The sequence below is a fragment of the Falco rusticolus genome, chromosome 1 (genome assembly GCF_015220075.1).
Source record: "Falco rusticolus isolate bFalRus1 chromosome 1, bFalRus1.pri, whole genome shotgun sequence".
NCBI classification, from domain to species: domain Eukaryota; kingdom Metazoa; phylum Chordata; class Aves; order Falconiformes; family Falconidae; genus Falco; species Falco rusticolus.
In genome coordinates this window covers 89,097,555-89,111,400 of record NC_051187.1, presented here as the reverse complement: position 1 = coordinate 89,111,400, position 13,846 = coordinate 89,097,555, and the positions used below count along the sequence as shown (strand labels likewise).

Genomic DNA, 13,846 nt, shown 5'->3' with positions numbered 1-13,846 from the left:
CACCCCGCCAGCATCTCGGGGGTCCCTGGTGTCCCCTGTCCCCAGCACCGGGGGTCCTCGTACCCTGGGAACCCGGAATGCCCCTGTTGCCCTACGTGTCCCCAAGGTGTCCCTGCTGTGTCCCCCGAAGCGTCCCCAGGGTGTCCCTGCGGTGTCCTCCATGGCGTCTCCAAGGTGTCCTGCAGCGCCCCCCAAAGCGTCCCCGAGGTGTCCCTGCAGCATCCCCCAAAGCCTCACAAAGGTGTCCCCCTGAGGTCCGTGCCCAAGTGTCCTAGCAGTGTCCCCCGAGGTGTCCCCAACATGTCCCTGAGGTGCCCCCCGAGGTGCCCCCAAGGCATCCCTGCAGCGTCCCCCAACATGTCCTCCCAGGTGTCCCCGTGGCGTCCCGGCCCCCCGACCCCACGGCCAGGCAGGCATGGAGGCAGCGGGGAAGGGGGCTGGCAGGCGCGTGCTGGCACACGCAGTGGCACACTGCCACGCACGGGCACACAGGCGCACACGCATGCAGCCACGCAGGCACATGCACAGTTGCAGGCACATGCACAGCACGGCCCTGCCTGCGGCCACACGCACAGGGAACACACCAGCTTGCACGCCTGCATACATGCGTACACACACCCACACACATGGGGAACACGCCGGCTTGCACACCCGCACACGTGTGTACGCGCGCACACCCCACGCAGTGCTCCCACAGGTGTCCCTTTATTTGTCACCACTAGAGAACTAGGAAAGGCCCCAGCAGCCGGCCCTACACAGGTGCCATGGCAGTGCCTCACGTGCCAAGGTCGGTGTGCCACGGCAGCGCCTCCCACGCTGGGGTCGGTGTGCCATGGTGGGGCCTGGTGTGCTGAGGCCAGGGATGCTGCAGTGGTGGCTGGCATCAGTGTGCCATGGTGGTGCCTCATGTGCCAGGGCTGGGGCCAGGGGTGCCATGGCTGTGCCTCACATTCCGGGGCGGGGGATGCTGCACTGGTACCTCACATGCCAAGGCCAGCGTCAAGGGTACCATGGCGGTGCTTTATGTGCCAGGGCTGGGGTCAGAGGTACCACAGTGGTGCCTCACGTGCCAGGCTGGGGTCAGGGGTGCCACAGCAGCGCCTCACGTGCCAGGGTTGGGATCAGGAGTGCCATGGTGGTGCCTCGTGTCAGGGTCAGGGGTGCCGTGGATGTGCCTCACATTCCGGGGCCAGGGATGCTGCAGTGGCGCCTGGCATGCCGAGGCCAGCATCAGGGGTACCATGGCAGTGCCCTATGTGCCAGGGCTGGGGTCAGGAGTGCCGTGGCTGTGCCTCACGTTCTGGGGCTGGGGATGCTGCAGTGGTACCTTGTGTGCTGAGGACAGTGTCAGGGGTGTCATGGCAGTGCCTTATGCGCCAGGGTTGAGGTCAGTGTACTGCAGTGGTGCCTCATGTGCCAAGGCTGGGGTCAGGAGTGCCACGGCAGTGCCTCATGTGCCAGGGCTGGGGTCAGGGGTGCCACGGCAGTGCCTCATGTGCTGGGGCCTGGGTGCCGTGGCAGTGCCTAGTGTGGCGAGGCTGCAGCACGGCCGGGCAGGTCACAGCGGTACTGGAAGATCTGGAAGCAGAGGAGAGTGCCGAGCAGCGAGGGGCTGAAGGCGCCCACCTTCCTGAAGCCCTGGCCCTCGTAGAGCCGCTGGGCTGCCACCTGCACCATGGAGGTGGAGAGGACCACCGCCCCATACCCCCGTGCCCGGGCGAAGCGCAGCACCTCCCCGCAGAGCGCTTTGGAGATGCCCTGGCCCCGGTAGTCCCTGCTGACTGACATTCGCTTCAGCTCCAGGGCGGCCCCTCTCTCAGCCGGATCCTGCGGTGGTGCCACGGCCACCATGCCCACCACGGCCCCCCCCAGCCTCAGCCACCCAGAAGCAGGAGTCGGGTGCCCGCAGGTAGCTGGTGGGGATGTCACAGAGGTCGGTGCTCAGTGCCTGGCGCACATAGGACGTACTGAAGGAGCGGACCAGGAGCCAGATGGCCACCAGCGCCAAGGCCACGGCCCCCAGCCCTAGCACCCAGTAGCCCACGACTGTCCGCACTGCCGCGAAGAGGACCAGCAGCCCCAGCTGAGCCCGTGCTGAGCGCAGGACGTGGCGGTAGCCAGCCGAGGCGTGCTCCAAGATGCCACGGGCAAAGAGGGTCCGCACGGCGTCGTAGTCCTGTTCCCGGTACTGACGGATGCGGTAGGACGCCATGGGCTACTGGCACCTGCGGCACAGCACAGGGGCGTCAGGGCAGTGCCCACCTCGGACACAAACCCCCAGAGGACCCCCGGACCCCATCACCGGTATGGCACAGCTGGCAAATGAGCAGGAACTGCCATCCCAGTGCCATGTGGCTGCGTTTGCACCCATCGGCCAGGCACCAGCCTGCGCCTGGCGTCGCTCCCCACCATCATCACCTGTGAAACCACCACTGCCAGCTTTGCCTGTGGCAGCCCTCAGCCCCAGTGGGGTCCCTGCCCCGCTCCTCCTCCCACACCTCTCTCCCTGCTTGGGGACCCCACGGATCCCTCCCAGCATCACCTGTCTCATCCCGGTTTTCCCTGTCTCCCCCAGGAGCAGCAGCAGGACCGGGGCTGGCCCCACAGTGGGGGTCCCTATGAAGGTGGGGGGCGAGCAGGCTGGTGGTCCTGCCTCCCTCTCCACGGGGTCCCAGCAATTCATCCCACCCGCCCCAGGCTGCGGGGAGCGGGGTCGGGCCAGGACACCCGGGAGCAGGGCCTGGGGGCGGCAAAGGGAGACCCCGGAGGACGTGGGGGTGCCTGTCCCCCCCCGCCACCAGAGCAGCCCCGGGACCCCGGCACCCCCGGCGCTGGGCACGGGCCGGGCGGCTGCCTGTCCTCTGCCCGTGCTGCCACGGCAGGGGCCCGGGGGGCGCCGGGCACAGCCCCACCCGGGGGCTGCTCGGGACGCGCCGCGGGCTTGTGCCCCCACTCGCAGGGACGGGGACCCCACGCGGGGGCGGCTCCTGGGGGGGACCCTGAGCTGCCGAAACCCCCGCGGGGTCCGCACCGGCCTCGTTACGGAGGGCTACGGGGGAGCGCGCGGCCTCAGCCCCCCCACCCGCCGGGTCCCCCCGCCTCCCCCGCAAACCCCCAGCTCCCCGCGCCAGTAGCTACCGGCTCCGCCGCTCCTCAGACCGGGGCCGCGGTCCTCCGGGCAAACGGGTAGTCCCCGGCCCGCCCCCGGGGCGCCGGCAGCCCCTCTGCCAGGGGGCGTCTCTGCTTCCCGGCGCGGGCCCGTCCCCCGGCTCCCACCGCGGCGCCGAAAGCTGCCGGCCCGCTCCGCCCACCGGGGGTCCGGCCAAGCGGGGGGCGCTCCGGCGGCGGCACCGAGCGGCACCCCTGGCTCGCCCTTCCCGGGGCTGAGGGGCCGGGCAGCGCAGGCGCCGACGGCGGCGCTGCCCCCCCGCTCCCGGGCTGCCGCCCTAACCCGGCCCCGGGCGGCTCGGCCTGGCGGAACGCGGGGGGGCCGCTGCCGTGCGGGGGGGGCCTCGGCGGCGCCTCTGCCCGCCGCCCGCCCCCCGGAGCCGCCCGAAGAGAGAGGATGCTTTGGCACCGGGCCCCTTCCGCCGCCGGCGGGGGGGGGGGGGGATGAAGGGACACGTAACACCTTTGACAGCCCCTTCCACCCCGAGCTCCTCCCAGGGGGGTACCGGCCAGCCCAGCCCCACCGGGCCTTTGCCCAGAGCCAAGCGCCACCGGTGCCAGGCTCGGCTCATAGCCAAGGCACCTTTTGTCCCCCGAGCAAAGGCCATCAGAGGTAAAGGTGGGGGCTCAGGGGACCCTGGGGGATGGGCTCCACCCAGGGCACGTGTCCTCCTCCCGGGGACTGGCTGGCCACTGACACTGGTACTGGGAGTCTGGGAGAGATGTGTAAGGGTTGTCCCATGGGCTTACAGCAATGCCCCATGGCTCCAGATCGGTGCCAGACCCCCAGCCCCACACCAGCCCCTTCCCGTGGGGATGCTGTGGAGGTCCCTGTGGTGCCAGGGACCCCCCCATCATCCCACTGGTACCACGACCCCAGCACGGGAAGAACAACCCAGCCCAGCACTGCGGTGGGTCCTTTATTTCTCCACCCACATGGGTACAGCACCCAACCCGCGGGCACTGCTGAGGGGGGTGCAACTGGGGGTCCCCCTCAGGCAGCCATGGGCCCCCAGGGGACACAGAGGCATGGGGGCCAGGCATGGCATCACCACAGCAAACCCCCCCAGGCAGGGCTTGGTAGTGAGCAGTGCGGCACCTCCGCCACCCTGCCGCTCCCCCACCGCGCGTGGCACAAGGGTCTCTACCCCCTGTGCCAGCACACCGCATGCTCCCTGAGAAGCAGCGCCGGAGCAGCTCCACAGCAGGGCATGAGCCGTGGGGGTCCCGGCACCCCGCTGCAACGCCATGGCCAACAGGCCAGGTCAAGAGCAGCGTCCCGCACCACAGCTGGCGTGGCAGGGCTCTGGGCACAGCTCCCCTCGGGGGTCCGCCTGGCTGTGCTGGTGCCAGTGCCGCGGTGGGGCTCAGGGCGTGCCGGACAGGTCGTAGCGGTAGGTGGTGATGGTGCAGTTGGCCAAGCGGCCGTAGATGGTGGGCAGGACGTAGTGGCGCTGCTGGCGGAAGCCCAGGCGCTCATAGAGGGCTCGAGCCTCGTGCTGCAGCATCAGCGTGTTGAGCACCACGGCCCGGCAGCCGCGCTGCCGCGCGAAGGCCAGTGCAGTGCGGCCCAGTGCCGTGGCAATGCCCAGGCCACGGTAGTCCTTCCTCACCGACATCCTCTTTAGCACCACCTCCCCGTCAGTGCCGTCGGCTGGCCGCAAGCCCACCGTACCCACCACCCTCTCGTCCGCCTCCGCCACCCAGAACTGGGCACCGGCGTTCTCGGCGTAGGTGGCCGCGATGTCCTGCAGGTCGTCCCCAAGGCAGCGGTCGATGTAGGTGCTCCAGGCATAGCCCAGGAGGTGCCGGGCCAGGGCCAGCAGCAGGGTGAGGGCCAGCACAGGCAGCAGCAGCGAGCGGGCACTGGCCAGCAGCAGGCAGAAGGTGCAGCCCAGCACCAGCAGTACCCAGGGCTGCCGCAGCACGTGCAGGCACAGTGCTGGCACGTACTCGCTCATGCCAGTGGCGAAGACCTCGCGCACTGCCTCGTAGTCATCCTCACGGTACAGCCGGATCCGGAATTCCACCATGGTGGGTGCTGGCACGGGAAGGAGGGGGGCTCAGGCCTCGAAAGCGACCCCCATCGACGGGGCTGGCCCAGGGTCCCACCGAGCCCAGGACAGGGCAGTGGCTGCCCCCAGCCCACCGACACCCCCTTGCACCCCACTGGCCTGGCCTGCCCTCTCCCCCACCTCCAGGGACCCTTCCCCGCCACCTCCCCACAGAGTACCCCCCTCACACACTGTGGGCCCCCTCAGCCCCCCTTCGCGACCCTCCTGGCACCCCCTGCACCGCCTTCGGTGTCTCCCCACTCCCAGAACCCCTGGCCACACCCCAGCCCATACAACCCCCCAGGTCCTAGCACCCTAGGGCCTCCCCCCTCCGTGACCCCATGCCTGAAGCACCCCCCAGCCCCAGCCCCCCACAGTGTCCCCCGGCTCCAGCACCCCCGACCCCCCCCCCAGCACCCCCCGGTCTCAGCAACCCACAGACTCCCCCCCCAGCACCCTCCGTGCCCCCCCGGTCCCAGCACCTTCCGGACCCCCGCCCGTGTCCCCATACTCTCAGCACCCCTGGTCCCAGCACCCCCGTCCGGTCCCAGCACAGCCGGCCCGCCCCAGCAACCCCGGTCCCCCTGCCCCGCCCCCACTCACCGCGCCCTCCGCCCGCACCGCGCCGCGGCAGCGCCCGCCTCACACCGACGGGACTCGCGCCCATTGGCCCCGTGGACACGCCCCCCCGGCGCCAGCAGCCAATGGGCGCCCAGCGAGAAGCGGCGGGGGCCAACCCGCCGAGGGGACACGGTGACGACGCAGGGCGGGGCATCTGTCAGGTGGAAGGGAGCCTGCGGAGTACGGGACGAGCGCGCGGGGGGGCGGGGCTTCCGTCAGCGGGGCCGCCATTAACCTTCAGGGCAAAGGCGGAGAATGAGGGGGCGGGGCTACGACGGGGCGGGACTACGAGGGGGCGGGGCTTGCTAAGGGCCCGGGCTGGGCCGGGGGGCAGGACCGGCCCCACCGACCCCACTGTCCCCCCGGGCCGATCAGTGGGGCTGGATCCGACCCCCCGCTCCCTCGGGCCGATTTGTCGGGCAGGACCCGACGCCCCACGCGCCCCACGCCCCGATCCGCGGGGCAGGACCCGACGCCCCCCGGGCCGATCTGTGGGGCAGGACCACTCCCCCGCCGCCCGGCCGCCCCCCGACAGAGCCCGGCAGCAGGCGCGGCGGCAGCACAGGCAGCTTTACTGGGGGCACCCGCACAGCGGCGATGTCGGGAGCACCCGCTCCCGCCCCGGCTCCCCGCGCCCCCCGCCGAGCCCCCCGGCCGAACCCGCGGCCCGGGACACCCCCGCTCAGGGTGCGCGGCGGTGGGCGCGAAGGCGGCGCAGGCGCTGGCGGCGCAGCCGCAGCAGCAGGTCGGGGGGCGGCCGGGCCCCCCCCGCCGGGCGCCCCTGCAGCCGCCGCGGCCGCAGCCGGGCCAGGCGGAAGCTGCAGGGGGTGGGCACGTTCTCGTAGGAGACGCGGCACGGCTGGGTGGCCGCCTCGTAGCCCTCGGCCCGCGCCGTCACCTCGTACTCGCCCGGGTTCAACAGCCGCCAGTAGTCCCCGTCGAAGGCTGCGGGGGGCGCGGGGGGCCGGTGCCCCCTGGGGCATCGGCGGTGCCACGCACCTAGCCCCAGCCTCCCGCCTGTCCCCAGCCCCATCCCATTCGCATCCCCAGTCCTGTTCCTGTCCCCGTCCCATCTCTACCCTCAGTCCCACGCTCCTCCCCACCCCTATTCCCAACCTCATCCCATTCCCATTCCTATCCCAATCCCCCATCCCATTCCCAACCCCATCCCGTTCCCAACCCCAGTCCCATCCCCAATCCCATCCCCACCCCATTCCCATCCCCACCCTGATCCAATTTCCATCCCCAATCCCATCCCTAGCCCACTCCACCCCATCCCACCGTACCTGTCCGAACATCATGGTTGATGCCATCCACAGAGATGACGGCGTTGGCAATGCCCTGCTCCGTGTCCCTGTCCCGAACCACCCCCTTAATCCCACGGTGCACCTGGGAGCAGTGGGCCAGAGCGTGCGTTGGCGGAGCAGGCGTGCAGGTGGCACACGCATGCTCACACGCATGCACACCCACGTTCACACCCACATGCCACCCTCGGCGTTGTTCGTGCCCAGAGCCTGGCGCAGCGCATGGTGCCATGGCACAGGTGTGCTACAGGTGGCACAACACACACTCCCACATGCGCCCCTCTGCCACATGCGGCACGTGCCAGCATGGGCACCCCGCAGGCTGCACACATGTGGGGCGCACACCTGCGCCATGCAGAGCACGTGCCTGCCCAGACATGGAGGCACACCTGCCTCACACAGCGAGTCGATGCTCCATGCCTGCAGGGCAATAGATGGAACCTCGGGCCTGTTTGGGGACCCCAACCTGGCTGCCACCTGCTCAGCCCCTGCCAACACTCTGACATCCGTGTCCCCCGCGGGAACCCACAGCATGGCTCCCCCCGGGACTCCCTGTCCCTCACCTGCTCCATGTAGAGCAGCAGGGACTCCCGGTTGTTCTCCCACTCGGCCGGCAGCTCAGAAGCGTGCGGGAATTTGTCGCAGGAGAGCTCCACCGTGATCTCGAAGCAGTTGGTGTGCAGGTAGCTGAAGTCATTCATGCCTGTGCAGGATGCAGGGGGCGTCAGGGGGGTCCACAGACCCCCGCCCCCCAATTGCAGCCACCCACTCACTGCCAGGCACTGTGTGCCAGTTGGCCCCGTTGATGATGTTGCCGAAGCGGGTGAAGTCATCGTAGTGGCAGAGGCGTCGCTCCTCACTGGCCATGGCCAGGTTGGAGGTGGCGTAGACAGTGGCCAGCCAGCGGAAGACCCCATCATCGGCAGTGGGTGTCAGCTCCTGCGCCTTCCAGTAGGTGCGGGTCATGTCGAAGGGGTAGGTGACCACCAGCTCTCCCCCGTGCAGGTTGGCGCTCAGCACGAAGGGGTACCGCTGCATCCAGTCGATCACCGCCCGCGTCTCGGGGGCCACCTGGGGGGATCTCGCGTCAAAGGGGGCTGTGGCAGGTCCCAGAAAGGGGGGACGGCTCCCATCTCTCCCTCCTTAGGGCACGTGACTGAGACTCCACAGGCAGATGTTGGGGTGCCCACGGGCCAAGCTCACCGTGGCATTGGCGAAGGTGTAGTACTCGGGGATGGGGATGTAGTGGTTGGGGAACTCATGGGGCACCAGGTCATTGTCCTCAGCATCCCACAGCACCGTGTTGAGGTCAGCAAAGTTGTGGTTGAGGTCGATGCCCTCGTAGGTCCAGCGGCCCATGGCCCAGCCTGACAGCTCCGAGCCCTGCCAGGGGACGAGGTCACCAGGGACCGGTGAGGGGACGGGGTCACCGGGGACCAGTGCCGGGACAGCTTCACAGCACGTCGGTGCTTAGCACCCTGGGGCCCGGCAGCCTGACCCTACCAACTTGTAGGCAGTCTCGTAGCCGTCGGGGTTCATGGAGGGCAGGAGGTGGATGCGGGTCTCGGTGACCAGCTGCACCACGCGGGGGTTGCCCAGCCGAAACTCCCGGCACAGGTACTCCATCAGGTTGAGCAGCAGCTCCCGGCCCAGCACCTCATTGCCATGCATCCCCGCCACGTAGCGGAACTCTGGCTCGCCTGCCAGGCACAGCATGTGGTGGATGTGGGGCCCTGGCCACTCGGTCCTCTATGCCCCATGCCAGCCTGGGCATTCCCAGCCACCCCGTCCCCATCCTGCACCAGCCTGGGCATCCCCAGTCAACCCATGCCCATCCCACGCCAGCGTGGGTGTCCCCAGCCACCCCAGCTGTCACCCCCTGTCCCTGTCCTGGAGCCACAGGGCACCCACCCACTTCGTGCTGCCCGGGGTTGTCCGAGATCTCCATCACATACATCTTGAGGCCCAGGTAGCTCTTCCCGATGCTGTAGATGCGGGTGATGTCGGGACACTCATCGTTCACCCGCTTCATCAGCTGGGGAAGGCACAGCACCCTGGGTCAGGGTGTAGGGACACCCGGGGGTGCGGAGACCCCCTGCTCCTGCCCTGACCCACCTTTCTCATCTCCTTGTAGTTGTGATGGCGGAAATCCAGCTTGCTGCTGGGCAGGGGCTGGCTTTGCCAGGCGTAGATGTTGTTTGGGTCTGTGGGGAGCCAGGCAGGCATGGAGGGGACAAGAGGGGACAGTCAGAGATGCCAGGATGCGGCAACAGCCCAGACTCCAACCCTGGGGACAGCCCCGGCAGCATGCCCATCCGGGGCAGTGGCAGGTGGGGGCGAGGGGCAGTGGGCACCCACCTGGCAGGGGGCAGCCCAGCACCTCTGCCCGCAGGCAGATGGTGCCGTTGGCGAACCACGTCTGGGGGTTGATGCGCAGGTACCGTGCCACCACTGGCGAGGGCAGCAGGTTGAGCACCGGTGTCTCGGGGTCCTTGTTCCCGGGGAACACCTGCAGGGGCAAGAGGACGAAGCCCCTCTGAGTCACTGTGCCAGGGGGGGGGACCTGGCTGGGGGCCACAGGGATGGAGGGGAGCTGCCTGCCAGGGTCCAAAGGGTTACAGGCACCACAGCCCAGCCGGCCCAGGCCTCCCCTGGCCCCCCTCCAGCCCCTAATGAGGAGCAGACATTAGGCTGCAGAGGGGGGGGGCAGCCCAGCACCACCGAGGAACCAGAGTCCTGACACTGGCACGTCCGTGCTGCTCTGCCCCCCAAACCCGCCACCCCAGCACCCACAGGGGAAGGTCCCCAGCATGGTCCCCAGGAACGAGCACAGGGACCCCCAAATCTGACTGGCACAGCCCTGGCACAGGGCCATCCAAACCCTACCATGTCACAGTCCTGGCACAGGGACCCTCAAATCTGATTGTGGCACAGCCCTGGCACAGGCACCCCCAAACACCACCGTGGCACAGACCTGGCACAGGGACCTCCAAACCCCACTGCAGCACAGCCTTGGCACAGGGACCCCCAAACCTGACTGCAGCACAGCCTTGGCACAGGGACCCCCAAACATGACTGTGGCAGAGCCCTGGCACAAGAACCTCCAAACCCACCCCAGCACAGCCCTGGCACAGGGACCCCCAAGCCCCACCATGGCACAGCCTTGGCACAAGGACCCCCAAACCCCACCATGGCACATCCCTGGCACAGGGACCTCAAACTCATCCCTGGCACCGGGAGCCCCAAAACTTGCTCTGTCCTTGCACACATGCGTGACACTGCATGTGCAGTGCTCGCACACACACACCCATGCACCAGGCTGCTGTGTTCACCTTCGGGCATAGCTGGCTGTGCCACGCACACCCATGCACACCCTCGCCGTGCTCACATGTGTGCACCAGGGGGGCCTGGCAGGTGACTGGGTCAGCAGCTGGGGACAAGCAGCCTTTGTGCCCGGTGCCCAGGGAAGTGCTGGAGGATGCTGGCGGGTGGGGAGGCCAAAGGCAACAGAGCTCGGTCACAGCCTGGCGCCAGCCAGCACAGTTAACCCCCACGTGCCCTTGCTCTGCTTGGGAAGCTGGGTGGGCTGGGGGTGCTAGGGTGTCCCCCACTCCCACCACCCCTGCCCAGGGATGCTCCCTGGGAGCACCTACCGCCTCCTCGGTGCCGTTGCGGCACGGATGCCATGTGTACGTGTCATTGCTGACCTGGACTTTGTAGGACGTCACCCAGTCGTACCTGCACAGGGGAGTGGGTCAGTGGGGTCCTGGCCCCCCACCCAGCACCCGGGGCTGGCCCTGCCCTGTGCCTTACGTCCAGATGGAGTTGAGCCCCTGCGTGATGACCCCGGTGAAGTTGGTGAGCCGGCGGGCATCCACCTCCAGCCACTGCTTCGTGTCCTCCTGCCCTGCACACCAGCCACCGTCGTAGAAGTCCCCATCGTAGAGCCCTGACTGTGTGTTGGGGAGGGTCAGGGGCAGGAGATGCAGCGCCCTGCCCACCACATGTCCCCACCACCTGTGTGCCCCCCACCCCGCTGTGCCCCCATAGCATGGCACCGGCATGGTGATCTGGGTGCACGGCTTCAAGGGGCCATGGTGGAGCCCCCCTGTCCAACATGGGAGGGGGACCCAGTGCTGCTGGCAGCCCTGGCTCCTACCAGCCATGGTGGGATGGGGGGGGTCCATGCTGGAGACCCCCTGCTGCACATGTGCCATTCACATGCCATGCACACACCATACATACACTGCATTTGCCATGCACATGCCATGCACGTGCCACATGCCACGCAGACATCACACACCCCATGCACATGCCAGTGCACACATGCCATGCACACACTGTGCACACTGTGCACACCACACACAGAGGACATACATGCCATGCACATGCCATATACCATGCAAGCATCACGCACACACCATGCACATGCTGCCTGTCCTACCTGGATGTTGAGGCGCCCGCGGTGGGCACCCAGGCCATAGCGCTTGTCGCTGGAGGCTCGCAGCTGGGAATCCAGCACCCGCAAGGACTCCAGCCCCAGGGGGGGACACTCTAGGGGCAGAGCAGAGGGGGCTGGGCTCACTCAGACACTCCCATGCATGGCTGTCCCCACCTCGTGCCCCTCTCCACGGGCCATGGGGTGATGGCTGGCAGTGCTGCGCTGCGCTGCAGGACATGTGTCAGCCCAGCAAGGCACAGCAGCCCTGTCTGTGCCGGCTCCTGCCCGCCACCCACGCCGGCCCCGCTCCCAGATGCCCATGCATGGGTAAGACCCTCAGCTCCAGCCCCCAGCACAGGAATGCGGCTGGGCCCCCCCAGCCACGACAAACACGGCTCTGTGTCACGCAAACCCCGCTCTCCGTCACACAGCAGGAGGGCAGAGGTCAGGGGGAGCCCTGCCAGCATCCCCCACCCTCACTGCATGATGCGGGGCTGCCCGCACACACAAGTGTGTCCATGTGCACACAGTTTGCAGGGGGTGTTTCTGTGCCGTCACATGCAGAGCATTGCCAGTTGTGCGTGTGTGACAGCACGGGGGCCATCTGTGTGTGACGGCACGTGCCCGGCCAGGGTGGTGGCTGCGCCCCCCACCCTGAGCGCAGGGAGAGGGCTGGGGCTGTTCCCCACAGGTGTGGGTGCTGGTGCCGAGGCGTGTGGGTGCACACCCCAGCACCTAGAGCCCAGCTGCCGGCTGGGGGTGTGTGCACAACACAGAGGTGTACATGCAGCCCCACAGGCCCCTGGCCCCTGGCACTGAGCATACGTACGGGGCTCCTGCAGGGCAGCTGCATCCTTGGCCGGAGCCTTTGGCTTCTTCTTCTTCACCACTTTCTTCTTCACAACTTTGACCCGCACCAGCTTCTTCCTGGGTGCTGGGGCTGGAGACAGGCACAGGGACCCCCAGGGTGGTGGGGTCTGGGGCCACCCACACAGGATCCAGGGCAGGAGCCAGCCCTCAGGCACCCAAACATACTTGCACCCCATCACCCCCGTACACACGTGCACCCACACACACACTCCCACACCGTCCCCAGCACCCACTGGGACACCCTGGGGCACCCCCTCACCCCACACAGGCTGCAGCGCAGCCCCAGAGGTGTGCTCAGCCCCCAGCACACGCACAGCAGGCGCACACACCCATGCATGCATACACATGCTGCACACACACTCAAATGCAATTCATGTGCACACAGAAACCACACACATGCAGACACACACACAGAGCACACAATCACACATGCTCAGGCACAGATGCAAACGCAAACCACACGCATGTCCATACCTGCACGCACACACACAGCCAAACACTTGTGTACACACACTTTAAGCCACTCCCCTTCCCACACACACTTGTGCACACACACTGCTCTGCACAGCCATGCACCCACATCCCTGCATGCACAGCCCTGCACACACACTCTTCTGCACACAGCCATGCACACCTAATCCTGTGCTCACAGCCGTGCACACACACACTTGTGCACAAATACCCCTGCACATGGAGCTGTGCACACGCCTGTGCTCACACACTCATACACACACTCACACGGGTGCACTCACACTTGCACACACTCACACACTCCCTCCCCGCCCCGCTTGCCCCCCCCTCTCCCCCCCCCCCCCCCCCCGCCCCTACCTGTGGCCCCGGGCCCCATCTCCTTCGGGCTGCCGCGCTCGGGGGGGGCAGGGCTAGCGGGGGCTGCGCTGCCCGGCCACCCCCCCGCCGCGCCCTTCGAGGGGGCCGATGCCGTGCCTCTCGGGGGGGCCGTCGCGGTGCCTTCGGGGGGGGCCGCCGCGGTGCCCGTGCCCATCCCCGGGGCGCCGGGGCGGCCGGGCTCGGCGGGGGTAGCCGTCATCCCGCGGGGGCGGGGGGTGCTGCGGGGGGGCGCCGCCCGGGCGGGGGGCGCCGGGGGGGCCAACAGCAGCAGCAGCAGAGCGAGGGGCAGCCCCGGCATGGCGGAGCGGAGCGGAGCGGAGCGGAGCGGAGCGGAGCGGAGCGGAGAGGCCCCGAGCTGCCTGCCCGGCCCTGCCTGCCCGCCCCCGGCCCGGCCCGCCCCCGCCCCTCCGCCAGCCCCCGCTGCCCCCCAGCCGGGGCAGGGCCACTGCCCGCACCCGCTCCCCTGCCCGCACTGCTTGCCTGCACCGCTCCGCCGGGCCGCGCCGGGCAGGGGGCCAGGGCAGGGGTCCCACCGGGCT

At 68.7% G+C, this 13,846-nt stretch overlaps 3 protein-coding genes across 6 annotated transcripts; all 3 read right to left on the bottom strand.

Moving 5' to 3' along the window:
* Positions 1-689: 689 nt before the first annotated feature.
* Positions 690-3,446, bottom strand: LOC119148513 (probable N-acetyltransferase CML5). Its single transcript, XM_037388782.1, is given in 3 exon segments — positions 690-1,869; positions 1,871-2,225; positions 3,139-3,446. Coding segments are annotated over 2 exon segments (687 nt in total). The 5' UTR covers positions 2,213-2,225; positions 3,139-3,446; the 3' UTR covers positions 690-1,524.
* Positions 3,447-4,073: 627 nt separating this feature from the next.
* Positions 4,074-6,258, bottom strand: LOC119148498 (probable N-acetyltransferase camello). Of its 4 annotated transcripts, none has more exons than XM_037388740.1 (2): positions 5,826-6,258; positions 4,074-5,209 (listed from the first exon to the last, which is right to left on the bottom strand). In XM_037388740.1, exons 1-2 carry the CDS (start codon positions 5,995-5,997, stop codon positions 4,536-4,538), a joined length of 846 nt encoding a protein of 281 aa, XP_037244637.1. In that variant the 5' UTR covers positions 5,998-6,258; the 3' UTR covers positions 4,074-4,535. The 4 variants fall into 4 exon arrangements, with proteins under 4 accessions (XP_037244637.1, XP_037244647.1, XP_037244656.1 ...); XM_037388750.1 differs by lacking the exon at positions 5,826-6,258 and adding an exon at positions 5,734-5,787; XM_037388759.1 differs by lacking the exon at positions 5,826-6,258 and adding an exon at positions 5,705-5,786.
* A 78-nt stretch (positions 6,259-6,336) lies between these two features.
* On the bottom strand, positions 6,337-13,605 carry CPXM1 (carboxypeptidase X, M14 family member 1). The gene is made up of 14 exons (XM_037388727.1): positions 13,287-13,605; positions 12,418-12,528; positions 11,592-11,701; positions 10,961-11,100; positions 10,801-10,885; positions 9,506-9,656; positions 9,263-9,351; positions 9,059-9,182; positions 8,651-8,847; positions 8,351-8,530; positions 7,921-8,218; positions 7,711-7,850; positions 7,130-7,232; positions 6,337-6,788 (listed from the first exon to the last, which is right to left on the bottom strand). The coding sequence occupies exons 1-14, from the start codon at positions 13,603-13,605 to the stop codon at positions 6,526-6,528; spliced, it is 2,310 nt and encodes a 769-aa protein (XP_037244624.1). The 3' UTR covers positions 6,337-6,525.
* Between the last annotated feature and the right edge of the window lie 241 nt (positions 13,606-13,846).

Bases quoted from the DNA above. Each gene is read 5' to 3' on its own strand.
- CPXM1 (XM_037388727.1), bottom strand. From the start codon at position 13,605: ATGCCGGGGCTGCCCCTCGCTCTGCTGCTGCTGCTGTTGGCCCCCCCG. The intron at 7,851-7,920 runs GTGAGTGGGTGG...CATCCTGCACAG, and splicing joins CTGGCACACAGTGCCTGGCA to GCATGAATGACTTCAGCTAC. The intron at 6,789-7,129 runs GTACGGTGGGAT...CGCCCCCCGCAG, and splicing joins CAACCATGATGTTCGGACAG to CCTTCGACGGGGACTACTGG.
- LOC119148498 (XM_037388740.1), bottom strand. From the start codon at position 5,997: ATGCCCCGCCCTGCGTCGTCACCGTGTCCCCTCGGCGGGTTGGCCCCC. The intron at 5,210-5,825 runs GTGAGTGGGGGC...TTCCCGTGCCAG, and splicing joins CGGTGCGGGCGGAGGGCGCG to CACCCACCATGGTGGAATTC.